General features: G+C 46.7%; 1 protein-coding gene across 1 annotated transcript in view; it reads right to left on the reverse strand.

Annotated features, from left to right (window-relative positions):
- Nucleotides 1–18,479, reverse strand: part of TMEM145 (transmembrane protein 145) — a 325,900-nt gene that overhangs the window by 109,186 nt on the left and 198,235 nt on the right. Inside the window, exon 3 of the mRNA XM_085615577.1 lies at nt 14,089–14,166. Within this exon, the coding sequence (XP_085471703.1) occupies nt 14,089–14,166 (78 nt within the window). The remainder of the gene's footprint in view (nt 1–14,088; nt 14,167–18,479) is intronic.

Raw genomic sequence — 18,479 nt, forward strand, 5'->3', positions numbered from 1 at the left:
TTGATTAGCTGGGCGCACTTAACGTGGGTGTGCGTTTGCTCATTTGTAGGAGTTCTTTCCACATGAGTGTGTTTGCCTGCATGTTTGTGCACAACATTAGCTTCTGTGCAAGGTTTGCTGATGCACAGTTGGTATGTTTGGGTACTATAGCTGGCAATTGTATATTTGTGCACCTTTGTTGTTTGCTGTGTTATGTTATATGTCACATGTCTGCTGCGTGTATTTGTGTGTTAGCAGCGCTGAGATGTCTGGAAGTGTGTGTGTGTGTATGTGTCTGATGTGTGGGACTTTGTCGCTAAAAGTGTGGGAGTGGGTGGATATGTGAACGTGTTACGTCTGTCTGTCCATGTGAGAGTGAGGTCTGTGTGTCATAGAGAGGAGCAACCGACACTAATGATGGTTTACACATACATTCAAAGACGTGCACCCGCATCTATAACAAGCATTTACAATGCAATGGTCTCGGCATTGGTAAAGTTAGAGCTATTGGCATTGCTTATGACATTATTTTTGTTCAATCAATCAATCAATAGTTCTTTATTCGATGGTTAAAAACCATCATAAAAGAGTACATTATTATACAATTTTTTTAAAAAAGCATTAAATCAATATACAAGAACATTGAATGAGACTATAAGCATAGAATTCATTATCACTGTACACACATCATAACAAACCTGGTCGCTATTGGAAAATGGGGAATCCTATAAGGTCGTTAATAACTATCCTCTAGTTATCCTGAGTCTTAGTGCAAATTTCAGGAAACTGATAATAGAGCATAAGGTTAATGGGTCACTGGCCCTTTGTAAAAAGATCAGTGCATCTTTAGCATGGATAAACCTAGACTTTTTTAAAATCTCCTTTAAAAATCTTCGTCTTGGAGTTGCATACCAGGGGCATAGAAGTACAAAATGAAGGGTGTCCTGCGGAGACTTATTGTCGCAACCGCAGGCACCCTTCTGCTCAATTGAATGACTAAAACCAGCTGGTTCAGCTAGTAAAAAAGGTAAAAAATTGAGCCTAAAACGTGCCATTAAAAACCTGTCTTGGGCATTATACACAACACATAGGTAAAGGTTCAATCCCGTCATTGGTTTCAAGTCTGCTGTAAGTGATCACTGAGGGTTTGGCCCCTTCCACAATGGATCTGACAAGAGATCTTTGGTCCCAGAAATTTCTCTTAAGGGTCTTCTTGTCCTGTAGGGTAATCCTTGACGGGTTTAGGTACAAATCATTACGGCCCATACTATCCAGACTAGATTTCACATAATTCAGCCATGGGATATTTAGGCTTTTATCCCTCCCTAGACAATCTGTTAGGATCTGTCTGCTTAGTACAGCTTCCGGGTTACACCAAATTTTTAACCACGCCAGGATTGGTCTGAGTTTAATCAGATCCTCTAGATAGGGTCTTCCCAGTTCCCTGTGTGCGATAAAAGCAGGTGTGCAATTAGGGACTTTTAGGATTGAGCGAAAAATGTTGTTTTCTTCCCTCTGCAGTGGGTCAAGGTTTATAAAACCCCATACTTCTGAACCATACGTGACTCTAGAACAACACATCGAGCTATACAGGTTCATTGATTGTTCCGGGGACCAGCGCCCAACTCTCCTCCCATATCCTGCTATTGCCCCTGTTGATGCCGCCAATTTGCCGCATCTTTCCTGTACCAGTGGGGCAAATTTCAGGCCCTCATCAAACAGCACACCTAGATATGAGAAAGATTGCGCCCTATCTAGCGTGTGATTCCTGATTTTATAAGTGAAGCTAGTCCGGGGTTTGTGACCTGCTGTCATCACATACGATTTTTTTAAATTGACAGACAGGTCTAGCGCACCCATAAATTCAACAAACCCGTCAATTAAAATCTGAAGGCTTTTAGGGGTGCGTGCCAAAAGGACCGCGTCGTCTGCATACAGCAGCACCGGGATGTTGAGTGTACCTACTCTTGGACAGTCTGTTTTTAAATTAGTTAAAAATTGTTCTAGACTATTTATATATATGGAAAATAAAAAAGGGGCCAGTATGCAACCCTGCCTGACACCACTAGTGCATTTAAAAGGATCTGTCAGCCCCCCATCCATGTTATAACGCACTCTGGCAGAGGTCTCTCTGTGCAGTTCCCTCAGCGTGCAAATGATACCCGGGTCAACCCCTAAATGACTCAACATTAACCAGAGCTTGTTCCTATTAACGTGGTCGAAAGCCGCAGCCAAATCCATAAATCCCAAGTAAATGGCTTCTTTACTGGCTTTTGTATATTTGGCGACCAACATATAGAGGTTCAGGCATTGGTCGGTAGTGGACCTACCTGACCGAAAGCCATACTGAACATCCGAGATAATATTATTATCCTCAGCCCAATCAATCAGTCTGTTCAGTATGACTCTTCCTAAAATTTTAGCCGGAATGTCTATCAGGGAGATTGGGCGATAACATTGGGGGTTATCTCTGTTACCCTTCTTAAAAATGGGTACTATAATGGCTGACGACCAGGACCTAGGCAAGCCCGCCATAATAGCAGCATTTATTACTCTGGTTAAAATGGGGGCCCATAATTCCACGTTACTCAAAAACAGGTCCGGGGGAGTCCCATCAGGACCCGGGGCTTTGTTTTTAGTTAGTCCCTCTATGCCCAAAACTATTTCTTCCAGCGTGAACTCTAGGAACTGTCCCTGCGTAGCCACCCACCTCTCCTCTATACTGTCCCCCTCCCCATGGTTATACAAGCCCTCAAAATACGCTGTCCACTGTTCCGGGAGGATGTTTGTGGCAGCTGAGGGAGATGCTTTGTCCTGAAAACAAGGGGTATTTATTATTTTCCAAAATTCCGTTATATCCCTATTTTCAGAGGCCTCCCTCAAAGCCGCCCACGCTTCCCCCTGCAGCGCGACTTTCCTTCTTTTAAGTTCCTTCTTGTAATTTAGTCTGCACATGTGGACTTTTGGTAGGTCCCTGGGTTTACTGCTGAGGGCATTTTTTAAATCCCTCAGAGCTCGTGTACAGTCCCTATCAAACCATCTCGGGAAATTTGGGGTGGTCTTTGCTGGAGCCTTGGTGCGCAACAATCCGTCCACCAGTTTGGTTAATTGGCCAAAAGCGTGGGTTAAACTAGCCCCCTCAACTGACAGGTCTAGACATTTATCAATACATGATTTACCTTTATCCATTAAGGACCGGTAAAATCTTTCACCATCTACTTTCGCCCACCTGAGTCTTCTTCCTTGGTCTGTTGCTCTCTCAGCAATGTCCTCAGCTGGGGTCCACTTTCGTTTAGGCAGATAGAAAAACTCCATAACCAAGGGGTTATGGTCGCTAAAGGGGCTCCACTCAATTCCCACTGTGACAATGCGGTGCTTTAGGCATCTGGGGACAAAAATATAGTCAATAAAGGAAGAGCACCCTCTGCCTTTAAAGGTGGGTGGAAGAGTGCCATCTTGCCCCAGTGGAATTAAGTCAATCGTGTGCTCCAGATCATGAGAGGAAATGAGCTTTCCTAATTCTACACCGTTCGATGAATGGCTAAAATGAGGACCTTTTTCTGCTGGGCAATTTGACCAATTAGCGTTAATGGGAAACAATAGGGGGCATAAGTGACAGTTCATATCACCCACTACTATTGTCAGTGGGGTCGCAGCGCCATTAGCAGGTGCCAGCTCTTGACTCAATCTAAGGTCTAGTTCGCCAAAAGTGGGACTACCATTTCCTAGGGGGCCAGTGTTGTACACATTAAACAGCACTAGCCTTACCCCTTTATTCCTAAACCTTAAAGCTTGAATATTCCAAGCAAACCAATCTGCACTGGACCAGGAGCCTTCAATATTTAAGTCAACATATATTGACAGACCTCCTTTAGCACGACCTGAGGGTTTTTTTTGAGCAGGTATGAAGAAACATTTGTATCCTGCCAGGTGAAATTGGGAGTTATCTGTGGCCCAAGTTTCTTGCAGGCAAATTATGTGGAAATGAGCAATATATTGCTGCCAGTCCACATTTCCAAATTTGCCTGCCAAGCCAGCTATGTTCCATGAGATTATTCTCAATCCCTCTTCCACTCTTTTGACAGGCCCTGTCCCAGACATCCCTTGAAAATTGATCGGTAACCCAGTTTTGGGGCTATGGGGTAACTTCTGAGAGTTCTTGCCCTGCTGTGTTTGATTTAGGGCTAATACTCGTAATCCCAGAGGTGTGTGTGGGCGTCCCCCCAACGTGTAATAAGGGGCTTCCAACATATGTGATGAGCTCCTGCACCTGCCCACCTCTGGGAGTACCTGGCTAACCTCCTTCGCCAGAAGGGGAGTAGCCAATGTCCCCCCTCTATTATCTAAACCTCCCCCTACCAGGGACTCCTGACCAGTTTCTATGTTGATGGTATCCTGTTTTGGTGAGGTATGCTGGGACATTAGTCAGTCGTTCTCAACTAGCAATCTTAATGGGTTAAATCTATTTGCCCAACCTGGGTGTAATCTTTCTCTGGTACCTGCCAGTCCATGGGAACCATGTGGTGCCCTATTTGGAAGGGAGTATAAGCCCTCCCCTCTTCTCCATATTACATTATGCCCTTCAAAAGTTTCCTGCTGTCTCGGATAAAAATAACTAAGGGGCAGCGGCTTTATGACACTCGGACGGTCAGTAAGGCCATATCTGGTAATATGTTCAACCACCCCTCTGTCTTTAAAATTTGCGATGATACAATTGCCTTCTATATTTTTATGTGTATGTCCAATCCAGTTCACTCTCCTAACCAATAGGATTTCCCCATCCAAATTGGGTGCTAGTGGTCTGTTTAGAGTCAGCCAGTGGGTAAGTTTATTCTTTAACTCCTGGTGTGTTTCGCTCTGACCTGGCTTTAATTCCGGGGTCCCAGCGAACACCGCTACAAGTGGACATGACTCCAGTGGCAAATTTATTGTAGGCAATGCGGCATTGGTGTTAGATATTACAGGCCTTTCTGTGTGATGTGCTGATCGCGTTATGGGGGCCAAAGGCAGTTGGAGCAGCCTTTCCTGCTGGTGTACGCCTAATTCAGTGGTGGTGTCTGAACCTCCATCACTACAGTCTATGGCCTTCTGCCCTTGCAGGTGTGAGACCGGGGCTTTATGTATCTGTGCGGTTGTTGTATAAACAGCCCCTTTAGTGCTATTATTTGACTCCCTGTGTGGAGATACATTAATAACAGACGTAGTAGGAGTGATAGGCAGGCTCCTTATATCCCCTCTAATACCGGCATTTTTCTCCCTATTTTTAAGTTCGCTCATGATCCTATCCAATCGGCTTGTCAGTGGTTTTAATTGATTTACAATAAAAGTTTCTAATTGAGATTGTAAATCCGACGTAATTTGCGACAGCCATATTGGGGGCTCTGAGGAAAAAGATGTCTGTACTGCTCGGTCAACCCCGGCATTCCTGCTAATCATAGGGTGAGTCAAAAGGTGAGAGGGGCTATCTATGCTTTTTTTGGGCTTCTGCTTCCTGGGGACGCCCTTCTTTTTCTTTTGTGTAGTGGCGCTTTTAGTTATGCCTCTAGTCTCCCTGGACATACTGGCGGATAGTTGGGCGCAAGGAATATCCTGCTCGCTTGTCTCTAGTGGTACGGAGGGTGCGAGTAACATGACCTCCTGGTCATCATCAAAGAAGCCTCTAGATGAGTCAGGAGCTAAGTGTGTGGAGAGACGCCTTTCTGTGCGCTCAATTTCGCTCGATACCATCCCAATGCCCTTTTGAGCATAAGATCTATTGCCGTGGGCTGCATGATAACCGGGAGTGGTGAACAGGGAAGTGAATTTTGCACCTGAGGGGCAAATGGCGATGTCATCTTTGCCCTTTTTGATCGTGTCCCCGTTTTGCCTGCCATATATCTAGCGCCTGATGGCCCTGCCCTTAAAGATATGTTGGGGAAAATAAAGCACCCTCCTTCAGGCCAGACCTGCACCAAGTCCCTCGTTTAGTGAGGCCGTTTGCACCCCACCAGCCTTATTACCACTTACTCCGAACACAAAACTAACACAGAAATGGACCCGGTATTAGTCATTTAGGTACCAGTACAATGTTCTACCTGTACCCCCTGAGTCACAGGCCGCTTCCAACGCAAACAGGAATCAGTGTCAATAGACAAGGGGGGTGGCCCAGCCCAGCCTCCTCCGGCCCCGGACGGCCACAGACGGTCCCGCCCTTGTCCCGGGCTTCTCCCGGCGGCGCCCGCGCGCGTCCCGCGCAGCGGCAGGCGGCGAAGAGTAAATAGGCGTGGTCTGATAGGCGGGTGGGCGGGCATCAGCGCACCTGAGATCACGCACGGACTCCTGGTCAGTGGAGTCCTGTGCACAGCCTGACCTTCCTTGCGGCAACACCCAGGTTCCTCCCGCGGCTCCTCCAGACACAGCAGCGTTGATGGCAATTCGCAGCCTCTCGTGGCGATGCGGGACCCGCGCCAACGGGTTCCGCAAGCTTCTTTGAAGGGATATGGGTGGGTGGGCGGGCAGCAGCGCACCTGAGATCACGCACGGACTCCTGGTCAGTGGAGTCCCGTGCACAGCCTGACCTCCCTTGCGGCAACACCCAGGTTCCTCCCGCGGCTCCTCCAGACACAGCAGCGTTGATGGCAATTCGCAGCCTCTCGTGGCGATGTTTATGTTTTTGCTTTCAAAACATTTAAATAAACGGCATTGTTAAAAACAAAAACAAACAAAAATAATGGTCCAGGTCCGGCTCCTCTGATCATCCAATAGAGCCAAGGACGGGCTCTTTAGGCAGACGCCCTAGATCTGGGGTCGGGGTACCCTCCCGTATCGTATCACATCTGGACATGAAGTCCTGTAGCACTGCTGCGAGTTGTTCCATGGAGTGAATGTTCCATACTTTAGTCCACCACGTGCCCAGCGTCCTGACGTAGAGCACCACCACAGCAAGTCGGACCACCAAGAGCACGGAAGAAAGCAATTTAATCGCAGGCAGGGAGAGGGGAGCAACTCTGGATCCTCCATCCAGCCCAACAGGGCCATGGCAGGTTGCATCGGGAAGGCCACGCTTGTGATGTCTTTTTATTACTCCTACAACCCGGGCCCAGGACTGCTGTGTCTGTGGACACTCGCACCACAGGTGTAGGTCTGCCCCTCTCGTTCCACAGCCTCTCCAGCCAACGTCAGGACTCCTGTAATCGCCTTTAGGTGAACGAGTGTCATATACCAAAACAGCATTATTTTAAATGCGTTGGCCCTACGCTGCAGACAAATATATAGCGTTCTGTGTCAGGGGCACCCATGCTTTCTTCATCGGGATCTCATCATAATGGCCCTAGCTCTCCAAGGCGGTCTGTCCCCCCACATGAAAGTCCACATCTTCCGAGTTAGCAGAGACCGGAAGAGATACAACATTCAAGGCAGAAAGGTCATCTTCACGAAGTTTACTCCGCCCACCCAAGAGATACAAGCCTGCCCCATCTGTACAGACCTCGGAAAAGTATGTCCAGAAGTTGCTCTGATGTACTTCGGTTGTAGTGGGGGGAATAACAACCACTAGATATTTGATTCCTTTTGGGCCCATCGCTTGGTCCATCACTCGCCGCACCCGACACACCACGCCTGCAACCTCGGCATCATCTTGGACAGCGAGCTATCTATGAACAAACAGACAAAGTCTCGCCCGCCGGCTTCCACGCCTTACGCATGCACCGCAAGATCTTCAGGTGGCTGCTACTCAACACCAGAAGGACCAGCAGGCTGGACTAAGGGAACACGCTTGACGTAGGAATCACCACACACCTCTTGAAGAGACACCAGACCAGTGCTTTAAATGGAAAAAAATAAGTGCAGGTACTCACAAAAAAAAAGTTGTGGATTGGGGGCAGAGTTTGGGGCGGGGCTATGTTTTCCAATAAATGGCACACTGACGAATTAGTACTAGTGCTGCATGTTTTTTTTAAAAGCATGAATGCATTGATGAATCTAGAGGGCCGGGATATTGTTTCATGCAAATCCCGCTGATTTAAATTGTTGATGGGTGAAGATTTGCGCGCGATTAAAACAATGGGCATACTAACAAGATGTGTCCCTGAACAATGTGGCCCACGCTCGCGCCAATCAGGTTTTTTTGTCACCTTCAGACCCCCTCTGAAAGGGACCCTGCAGCGATACTCGACCTTTCACTCCAGAGATGCACACGCAGCTCTGTATTCTACTGAAGGCGAGCTGCTCTGCTGGCGCTTTTGAACCAGCGCAGCCCAGGCTTCAGCTTGGTTTGAAAGGCGCTTTAACCCATTGTAGACCGTGCAGAAAGACCTGCCAAGGATGGAGCGCAGCACCAACCGCATCAAAACCGGGCCGTTATGAGTACCGGTACTCTCCTTTCCTGAGGAAAGGTCCCGGTACTCAAGGGGAGAAAATATAAAAGTGCCGGTACTCCGTACCGGTGAGTACCGGCCCATTTAAAGCACTGCTCCAGACATTACAAAACTCAGTGGCAAGACTCATTCCCGACCTCCCCAAATGAGCCCACATCACACCTCAAGAACCTACACTGGCTCCCAATCCAGAGGAGATGCCATTTCAGGATGCTGACCCACACATGCAAAGCCCTGCGCAACGAAGGACCAGCATACATCAACAAACGTATGACCTTCCACCAACTGACCAGACACCTACGATCAACCTCCCTGTTCCTTGCAGACGCCCCTGGATCCGCCGAGGCAACAGTGGAGGACGCTTCTTCTCACACTTGGCAGCCAAAGCTTGTAACGACCTGTCCCTGCACCTTAGAACCGCCACATCGCTCCAGCAATTCAGGAAGGGACTCAAGACCGGGCTGTTCATATGAACAGGTCACCAGGAGGCAGTTAGCAACTCAAGCGCCTTGAGACCCTCAGGGGTGATTTGCCACTCTTTACAAATCCTTGATTGATTGATTGATTTGGGTCCAGTTGAAGCCCATATCTTGTGGCTGCGGTCTCACTGTCCTTTCGGTCTGCCCCCCAGTCGCTGTGGAGTTCTGACCGTTCACTTTACCTCCTGTTGCGAAGCGGAAATGCTCATGTTCAGACAATAATGCATGGGGAGAGGGGGCACCCTATGTGCTCCGAGAGGTGGGAACGGATCATCAGTGGTGGCTCCTCCGCTAAGGCAGAGGAGCGTCGCCACACTGCTGATGTGCAGCAGTGAAAGAAAGGAAAAATAAAATGAAAGAAATGAAAAATAAAACGAAAGAAAGGAAAAATAAATGATAATAACTTGATGTTATTTTCATTGTATTTGTTCCTGCTGCGGCAGCATGGGGGTGGGGCTGCTCTACTCACAGGGCAGGGATGGGGTGGTGGGCACACTGAAGTGCGCGTGATGCTTTGACCGGCCGTCTCGGGCCAGCCAAACAGTCATGCTCACTTAGCATGTTCTCCACCCAGCTGCATTACAGGCTGGGTGGAAAACATGTCCAGTCCCCTAGTCCCCGTCTGACCGCCAAACTAAGGCACTCAGACCAATCACAACGCTGCATTGCAGCGTTGTGTTTGGCTCAGGGGAGCCTGGCTGCTTCCTGTTCGGTGAAGGAGAGACGACATGGGACAGAGCGGTGAGGAGCCCCTCGCCTCCTGTCTGCCACCCCCGTTCTGTGCCAGCTGCCACTGATGAGGGTCTAACACAGGTCGCAAGGACGAGTGATGACAAATCCACACATTTACGTTTTTTTAAGTTAACAAATGATCTTGTAGGAGAAAGTTCATGGGCTGTGTCAGGCGAGACCTAAAAACCAAGGGAGCTCATTTAGTCTCCCTCTGACTGCTTTCAGAGGAATCCATTTCTCATTGTGTAGTGTTTTTATTTACTAGAGCAAACTTTGAATACAAATTATGAAAATGTTCCTTCTGCGTTGTACTTTCCGTCCATAATTGGCTCAGTTTCGGTTCCTATGGAAACAGTCACATCTCGTGCTGTGCTGGTAGTGCTGTCAGCACAGCTAGGACTACACACCAGCCTTGTACACAAGCCTGTAAGAGAGTCCCTCTTTAGCTCCACACCACCCATACAATGAATGTTGCCAGGGCAACCAAAACTTACATGTGGAGAAGCACATAGGACGCTATGACTACGGAGACACAGCCTGAGCCGCCCACCACACATGGGCATCACCAGGCCCTGGCCCGGACACACATATATGGACATGTGCATGCACAGGAGATGTATGTCATGAAGGGAGCGCATGCACAGGAGATGTATGCCATGGAGGGAGTGCATGTGCAGGAGATGTATGCGTTGGAGGGAGTGAAGTCGCAGGAGATGTATGCTATGGAGGGAGTGCATGAGCAGGAGATGTATGCCATGGACGGAATGCATGTGCAGGAGATGTATGCAATGGAGGGTGTGCATGCGCAAGAGATGTATGTGATGGAGGGAGTGCATGCGCAAGAGATGTATGCGATGGAGGGAGTGCAGGAGCAGGACATGTATGCCATGGAGGGAGTGCCGGCACAGGAGATGTATGCCATAAAGGGAGGGCATGTGCAGGAGATGTATGCCATTGAGGGAGTGCAGTCGCAGGAGATGTATGCCATGGAGGGAGTACATGTGCAGGAGGTGTATGCCACGGAGGGGGTGCAGGATATGTATGCCATGGAGGGAGCGCAGGAGATGTATGCCATGGAGGAAGTGCATGCGCAGAAGATGTATTCTTTAGAGGGAGTGCATGTGCAGGAGATGTATGCCATGGAGGGAGTGCATGCGCAGGAGATGTATGCCATGGAAGGAATGCATGCGCAGGAGATGTGTGCCATGGAGGGAGTGCAGGAGATGTATGCCATGGAGGGAGTGCATGCGCAGGAGATGTTTGCCATGGAAGGAGTGCATGTGCAGGAGATGTATGCCATGGAGGGAGTGCATGCGCAGGAGATGTATGCCATGGAAGGAATGCATGCGCAGGAGATGTGTGCCATGGAGGGAGTGCAGGAGATGTATGCCATGGAGGGAGTGCTTGCGCAGGAGATGTATGCCATGGAAGGAATGCATGCGCAGGAGATGTGTGCCATGGAGGGAGTGCAGGAGATGTATGCCATGGAGGGAGTGCATGCGCAGGAGATGTTTGCCATGGAAGGAGTGCATGTGCAGAAGATGTATGCCATGGAGGGAGTTCATGCGCAGGAGATGTATGCCATGAAAAAGATCACCGCATCATGCCCTCGACCTCGATGCTTGGTTCCATCCAAGACCATTTTTCAGCGGAGCCTGCGTGGGTTAAGTAGCAAGGCCGCCCTCCATCGGCGTGGACCCGAGCTTTACATTTGGAGTGGTCCCTTGCAACCGCAAGTAACCTTTGACCATTGGTGACTTCTAAGCACTGTTTCTCATTTAATATTTAAAAAAATCATATCTCAACTTACTTTACAATTAGTTGTTTAATAGTAATAATTTTAAAATAAGTTTAATTGTGCAATTTATAATTTTACAGTTTAATTTAGGTGTGGGGATTATAGGGTTAAAGTGTGGGTAGTTAATTTTTTTAAATTAATAATATTTTTTAATTGATAAATATATGAACTATGGGAGCATGTTTTTTTCCAAATTTTAGAAGTGTGTTGTGATTTGTGTGGTGGTATAGGGTAGGAAATAAAATAAATACATTTATGTAATAATTAATGCTTTTGTTTGTAAATATTTTCTAGTTTAAAATATTTTTGGGGGGGAAATTAATTTTTTATTTTATTTTATATATTATTTTTAGGTATTTGTTATATGTATTTAATATTATAATATGTTTTCGTTGTATATATTAAATATATTGGTATTGTAATTTGTAACATATTTATACATTTAATTATTTATAAATTTTTATAATATTATTTTTTGATTTTAAAATATTTTGTTTTTATTTTTGAACTGACTGAAGTGGGAATAGTAATTTTTACCCCTTCACTATCCAACACTTTCCCTACTGTTGTACTCACTGGAGTGGGAATAGTAATGTTTACCCCTCCTCTATCCAACACTTTCCCTAGTGTTGCACTCACTGAGTGGGAATAGTAAATTTCACCCCTCCTCTATCTTACACTTTCCCTACTGTTGCACTTACTGGAGTTGGAATAGTAAATGTAATCCCTCCGCTATCCAACACTTACTCTACTGTTGCATTAATTGGTGTTGGAATAGTAATTTTTACCTCTCCGCTATCCAACATTTTCCCTACTTTTGCACTGACTGTATTGGGAAATTTAAATTTAAATATTTTTTAATAGTTTGATGTTTTCATTTATTATAGAATGTTTTTTTCTAATATTTTAAATCATTCATATATATATTATTTTATATAATTTTAAAGTTTTAAAATAAATTAAAAATAATAGTTTATCAATCGTTTAAAGTAAATATATGTATATGTAAAAATTATTATGTTTATCTTTTTTTAAATTACATTTATTTGTTATATTTTGTTAAAATATATATTACATCTATTTTATTTTGTTAAAATTATTTTTAAAATTTAATATAATTAATATATATTATTTTATTTTATATATATATATAAATCAATATGTTGTACATCTAAAAAAAAATGTCAACGATATTTTTTAGTCAATGTTTTTGTACTTACCTGTTTAAGTATGGGGAGTCGATATTTTTTTAGTCTATATTTTTTCATCGATATTTGCTACATCGATGCTTGTGACATAGATGTTGTGTCAGTAAACCGTTACAGAGCGCAAATACAAAAACTTCCATAAAAACACATTCATATAGAAAAAAACAGCAATTCAAGGTCAAGATATGATTCTCTCAAACTTTAGACATTCCTTTTATTTCAGATTTCAATTAAAGTAAAGTCTCAATTCGGCAGGGAAAGGCTGCTTCCATAATTTTACCTTCACCTCTCTTGCTACCTCCATCGCGACCAGGCACCTAAGGTTGTCTACCCACAATGCACTGTTGCTGTGCCCGGGAAGATGAAAGTATTATGGAAACGATCACCATTCACAAAGCTCCTCTGCCTTCCCCCTCCCTGTTCTCTCCTCTCATCTGCTCCCTTGTCTCTTCCCTCCTCTCCCCTCAGTGCTTCTTAGTCTGTCTGGTATTGATATATGTATGGATATTGTATTTCTATAGCGCAAACCTAGCCAAACGACCCATGTGCATGGATAAAGACAATCCTAAAGTCAACGAGTGACAGCTATCTTGTGGCTGTTACTGCATTGTGGTGTAATGTTCTTTAATGAGTTTTACACTATTTCCTAAGTTGGAGCTGCTTTAGGGAGCTCACCATGCATCCAGGGATCTTGGGTCCATGGATGGAAAAGGGCTGCTCTCTTGTTTTTTATTTTTACACTTCTTAGTCTGAGGGTGTCCTGGCTGCGGCTGTGCCGAGAACCACAGAGGTGGCGAGTTTGTCTGCAGGATGGGCGGGGGTGCTGGTCGTGATGGTTTTGCAAATGATGCAGCTGGTTGTGAAGATGGTACAGATCGGCGAGGGGAGCCAATGGACTTCCATCAGGATGGGGGTGATGTGATCAGGTCTCTTCAGCCCCTTCATGAGGCATGAACGATGCCCCTAGATGGCGCCAACGGGCAGTCTGGGAGGCCATGGACCAGGACATTCCCATCATGCAGGTGCGAGGGTATTAGGAGGATACTAAGTACATCACAACCTTCCAACATGATACAGGATGGAAACGAGGGGCAGCGCCTTGAGGTCGCCGCATCATTGGTGACAGCAGAGACCCAAACAAGGAAGTGGAAAGAGTGTACAATTAAATGTGTGTCCATTAACGCCACTATGATTGACATGCTGAATTCCACCGACCCACTAGGGTCCTTTACAAATCTCCAATGTAGACCCCTGAAGTGAGTGGGATTAGAGGAATAAATGGATCAGACAAAGACCCCTCCAGCCCCACCCGCCCCTGCTCAGCCCTGTAGACTCCTCCATTGTCTCACAGGTTTGAGTCACCAACGAGCATCACAGGACAGGGTGGGAGGTTTAAGAGCTTTACCCAGGCACAGAGGTCAGGGGACACGTCCAAGGCCAGGAAACCCCCCAGGTAAGCAGCTCGTAGAGGGGGATCTGGGCACAGATGGAGGGGCACCACCGCACATGGCCCTAGCCACAGATAAACACAGTCTTACCTGGTTGCCTCTTTTATAGACGGCGGGCCATTGTGAGGGGTCGTCGAAGTACAGGAGGATGTTCTGGCAGCATTTGGACTGTGAAGAAGAAAGACAGAACGTCAGAGACAGGGGCAGGGAGAGAAGAGAAAGAGCCAGGGAGAGAAGAGACTGAACCGGGGAGAGAAGAGGCAGAACCGGGAAGAGAAGAGAACGAGCCAGGGAGAGAAGAGACAGAGCAGGGGAGAGAAGAGACATATCCGGGGAGAGAAGAGCCAGGGAGAGAAGAGACAGAGCCAGGGAGAGATGAGACAGAACCAGGTAAATGAGAGAAAGGACAAGGAAGTCAAGAGATGGAGCCAACGAGAGAAGAGATAGAACCAGAGAAAGAAGGGACAGAACCAGGGAGAGAACAAACAGGACCAGGGAGAGAAAAGACAGGCTGGGCAGAGAAGAGATAGAACCGGGAAGAGAAGAGACAGAGCCGGCGAGAGAAGCGACAGAAAGAGGGAAAGAAGAGATAGAACATGGGAGTGAAGAGTCAGAACCAGGGAGAGAAGGGACCGGCCAGGGAGAGATGAGACAGACTCAAGGAGTTACGACACAGATCCAGGGAGAGAAGAGAATGAGCCGGGAAGAGAAGAGGCAGAGCTTAGGATAGAAGAGACAGAGACAAGGAGTGAAGACACAGAGAGATAGAACACGGGAGAGGAGGTAAAACAAGGAGACAGAACCAAGGAGAGAAGAGACAAACCAGGGAGAGAGGAGATAGAACAAGGTCGTGAAGAGACAGACCCAGGGAGGGAAGAGACAAAACTAGTAAGAGAAGAGATAGAACTAGGGCGAGACACACTAGAACCAGGGAGAGAAGAGACAGGCCGGAGAGAGAAGAGACAGAGCCAGGGGGTAAAGACACAGAACCAGGGAGAGAAGAGACAGAGACGGGTGGAGAAGAAACAAACCCAGTGAAAGAAGAGATACAGCTGTGAGTGAAGAGATAGAAGCAGGGAGTGGGGATATAGGACCGGAGAGAGAAGAGGCAGAGCCGGGGAGAGAAGAGACAGAACGAGGGAAAGAAGAGATTCAACAAGGGATTGAATAGATAGAACCAGGGAGAGAAGAGACAGAACAAGGGAGAGAAAAGATAGAACCAGGGGGAGGAGGTTGAATCTGGGAGAGAAGAGATAGAACCAAGGGAGAAGAGACAGACCTGAGGATACACAAGACATAACAAGGGAAAGAAGAGAGAACAAGGGAGTGAATAGATAGGACCAGGGAGAGAAGAAACAGACCTGGGGAGAGAAGAGACAGAATGAGGGAAAGAAGAGACACAACAAGGGAGTGATAGACAGAACCAGGGAGAGAAGAGACAGAACTAGGAAGAGAAGAGATAGAACAAGTGAGAGGAGAGATTCAACAAAGGATGAAAGAGATAGAAACCGGGAGAGAATAGACAGAGCAATGGAGAGAAAAGACAGAACCAGGGAGAAAAGAGACAGAGCAGGGGAGAGAAGAGACAGAACAAGGGAGAGAAAAGATAGAAACAGGGGGAGGAGGTAGATTCGGGGAGAGATGAGACAGAACCAGGGGAGAAGGGACAGCACCAGAAAGAGAAGAAACAGAACAAGGGAGAGAAGAGATAGAACAATGGAGTGATGGGACAAAGCCGGGGAGAGAAGAGATAGAATAATGAAGAAAAGAGCTAGAACCACGGAGAGAAGAGACAGACCAGGCATAGAAGAGACAAAACCAGGTAAATGAGAGGAAGGACAAGGGAGTCAAGAGATAGACAGAGCTGGGGAGAGAAAAGATAGCAACAAGGGAGTGGAGGGATAGAACCAGGAAGAGAAAAGATAGAATCGGGGAGAGAAGGGCGGGCACCAGGGAAAGAAGTGACAGACATCGGGATACAAGAAACATGGAAAGAAGAAATAGAACCAGGGAGAGAAGAGGCAGAACCAGGGAGAGAAGAGACAGAACTAGAGAAAGAAGAGATAGAACCAGGGAGAGAAGAGGCAGAACCAGGGAGAGAAGAGATAGAACCAGGGAGAGGAGGTAGAGCCAGGGAGAGAAGAGACAGAGTCAGGAAGAGAAGAGACAGAACTAGGGAAAGAAGAGATAGAACAAGAGAGTGAAGAGATAGAACAAGGGAGATGAGAGACAGAACCAAGCAGAGAAGAGATAGAACTGGGTTGAGAAAAGACACTGCCATAGAAAGAAGAGATAGAAAAAGGCAGTGAGGAGATAGAACCGGGTGAGAAGAGACAGAACCAGGGAAAAGTAAGATAATACAAGAGATTAAAGAGATAGAATTAGTGAAAGAAGAGACAGAAGCAGGGAGTGACAATATAGAACAAGGGAGAGAAGAGGCAGAAATCAGAAATCATGCTGTTTGGAGGAGCAGCTATAAGCTGGTCACCCAGCTGGTGGCCTGACTAGCTGGGAAATGCCCCGTCCCCTAAGGAAGTGGTCAAGAACCTAGGCATCAGGATCCATCAGAACCTCACTCTTGACGCTCATGCCAACACCATTGCGGGTACCTGCTTCTACATTCTAAGTCTACTTAGAAGGATCTTCCCCCTATTACCCTCTTCTACCAAAAAAAGGCTGATGCAAGCCCTGGTACTAAGTAGACTGGATTATTGTAACGCTCTGCTTTTATCGGCCAACGAAGCCTCCCTTAATAAGTTACAAGTGGTGCAGAACACGGCCGCCCGCCTTGTAGCAGGAGCCCCATCTAGAACTTCCTCTATTCCCCTCCTCAAAAAACTCCACTGGCTCCCTGTGAGAAAGCGGGTAAAATTTAAGATAAGCTGTACTATCTTCAAGGCCCTTAATGAACTAGGCCCTTCCTATCTCTCAAACAAGTTAATCAAGTACGCCCCCTCACGTCCTCTTAGATCAGGCTCTAAACTCCTACTATGCACCCCTAGAATTAAAAAGGCGCGCAATGGCGGCAAAGCTTTCTCTCATCTTGCCCCTGCCTTCTGGAATGAGTTACCCCTTCAGCTCCGCAACTGTCAGAACCTCTCTCAGTTCAGGAAGCTTCTAAAAACTCACCTTTTTTGAGCTCTTTGCTCTGGCTGTAGTCCACCGTCCTAAGTGCAGAGATACCCCTTGGGGTGATTCAGCGCTATACAAATCAATAAACTTCAAACTTCAAGGGAGTGAAGAGATAGAACCAGGGAGAGGAGGTAGAACCAGGGAGAGATGAGACAGAGCCAGGAAGAGAAGAGACAGAACCAGGAAGAGAGATGTGATAGAAAAAGGGTGAAAAGTGATAGAACAAGAGGGTGAAGAGAAAGAACCAGGGAGAATAGAGACAGGGCCAGAGAGAAAAGAGACACTGCCAGGGAAAGAAGAGATAGAACAAGGCAGTGAAGAAATAGAACCAGGGAAAGAAGAGATAGACCAGGTGAATGAAGAGAGAGAAGCCGTGGAGAGACGAGACAGAACCAGGGAGAGAAGACATAGAACAAGAAAGTGACCAAATGAACCAGAGAGAGAAGGGATAGGACTAGGGAGAGAAGAGAAAGAGCTGGGGAGAGAAGTGACAAAACCAGGAAAAGAAGAGATAGAACAAGGGAGTGGAAAGATAAAACCGGGGAGAGAAGCGATAGAACCCGGGAGAGAAGAGGCAGAACCACGGAGAGAAGAGACAGGCCAGGGAGAGAAGAGACAGAGCTGATAGGGAAGAGATAGAACTGGGGAGAGATGAGATAGAACCAGGGAGAGAAAGGAGAACAAATAAGAAGGAGCAAAAAGAGAGAAATATGAAGAGAGAAACAGGTGGAACTAGAAAGAAGAGACAGAACCAAGCAGAGAAGAAAAGGGATAGAACTAGAGAGAGAGAGGAAGAACAAGGAAGGGACAAGCAGAGGCACAGGGGAAACAGAAGAGCAGAGGCAGAACCAGAGAGAGAAGAGTAGAAGAATCAAAGGTCAAATCAGAGGCAGGTTTGTAAAGGGTTGAAGACACCAGAGAACTTCCAGGTCACACAACTACAAACAAAACTAGTCTAGAGTGATTAGGAGATGATCGTCCAGAGCGCCCAAAGCTAGCCAGGTGAGCTAGAAGAAAGACCCACATGTAGATTGTCACACAGAAAAACATCACAGACCAACAGAACTGAAGGCCTACCTGGACACCTGGGTAGGCTTGGAAGAGTGGGTGACAGGCCTGTGGAGGATGGGCTCAGAGGAAGGGGCTGGCTGTACATGATGGACTACAAGTCCTTGTCAGGCAACAGGATAGGACAACTACTTCCATGTGACTTTAAGTTGCAGCAGCAGGAAACAGTCCGTGCCCCACAACTTCCTGTGTTATAGGGTTCCCACTCTGCTCAGTTCTACAACCGTTAGCGTTCCCATATCTTCCTTATTGTTTCTCTCCCCTCTACATGTGGTCATTCC

Source organism: Triturus cristatus, chromosome 7 (assembly GCF_964204655.1).
Source record: "Triturus cristatus chromosome 7, aTriCri1.1, whole genome shotgun sequence".
In the NCBI taxonomy this organism is placed as follows: Eukaryota; Metazoa; Chordata; class Amphibia; order Caudata; family Salamandridae; genus Triturus; species Triturus cristatus.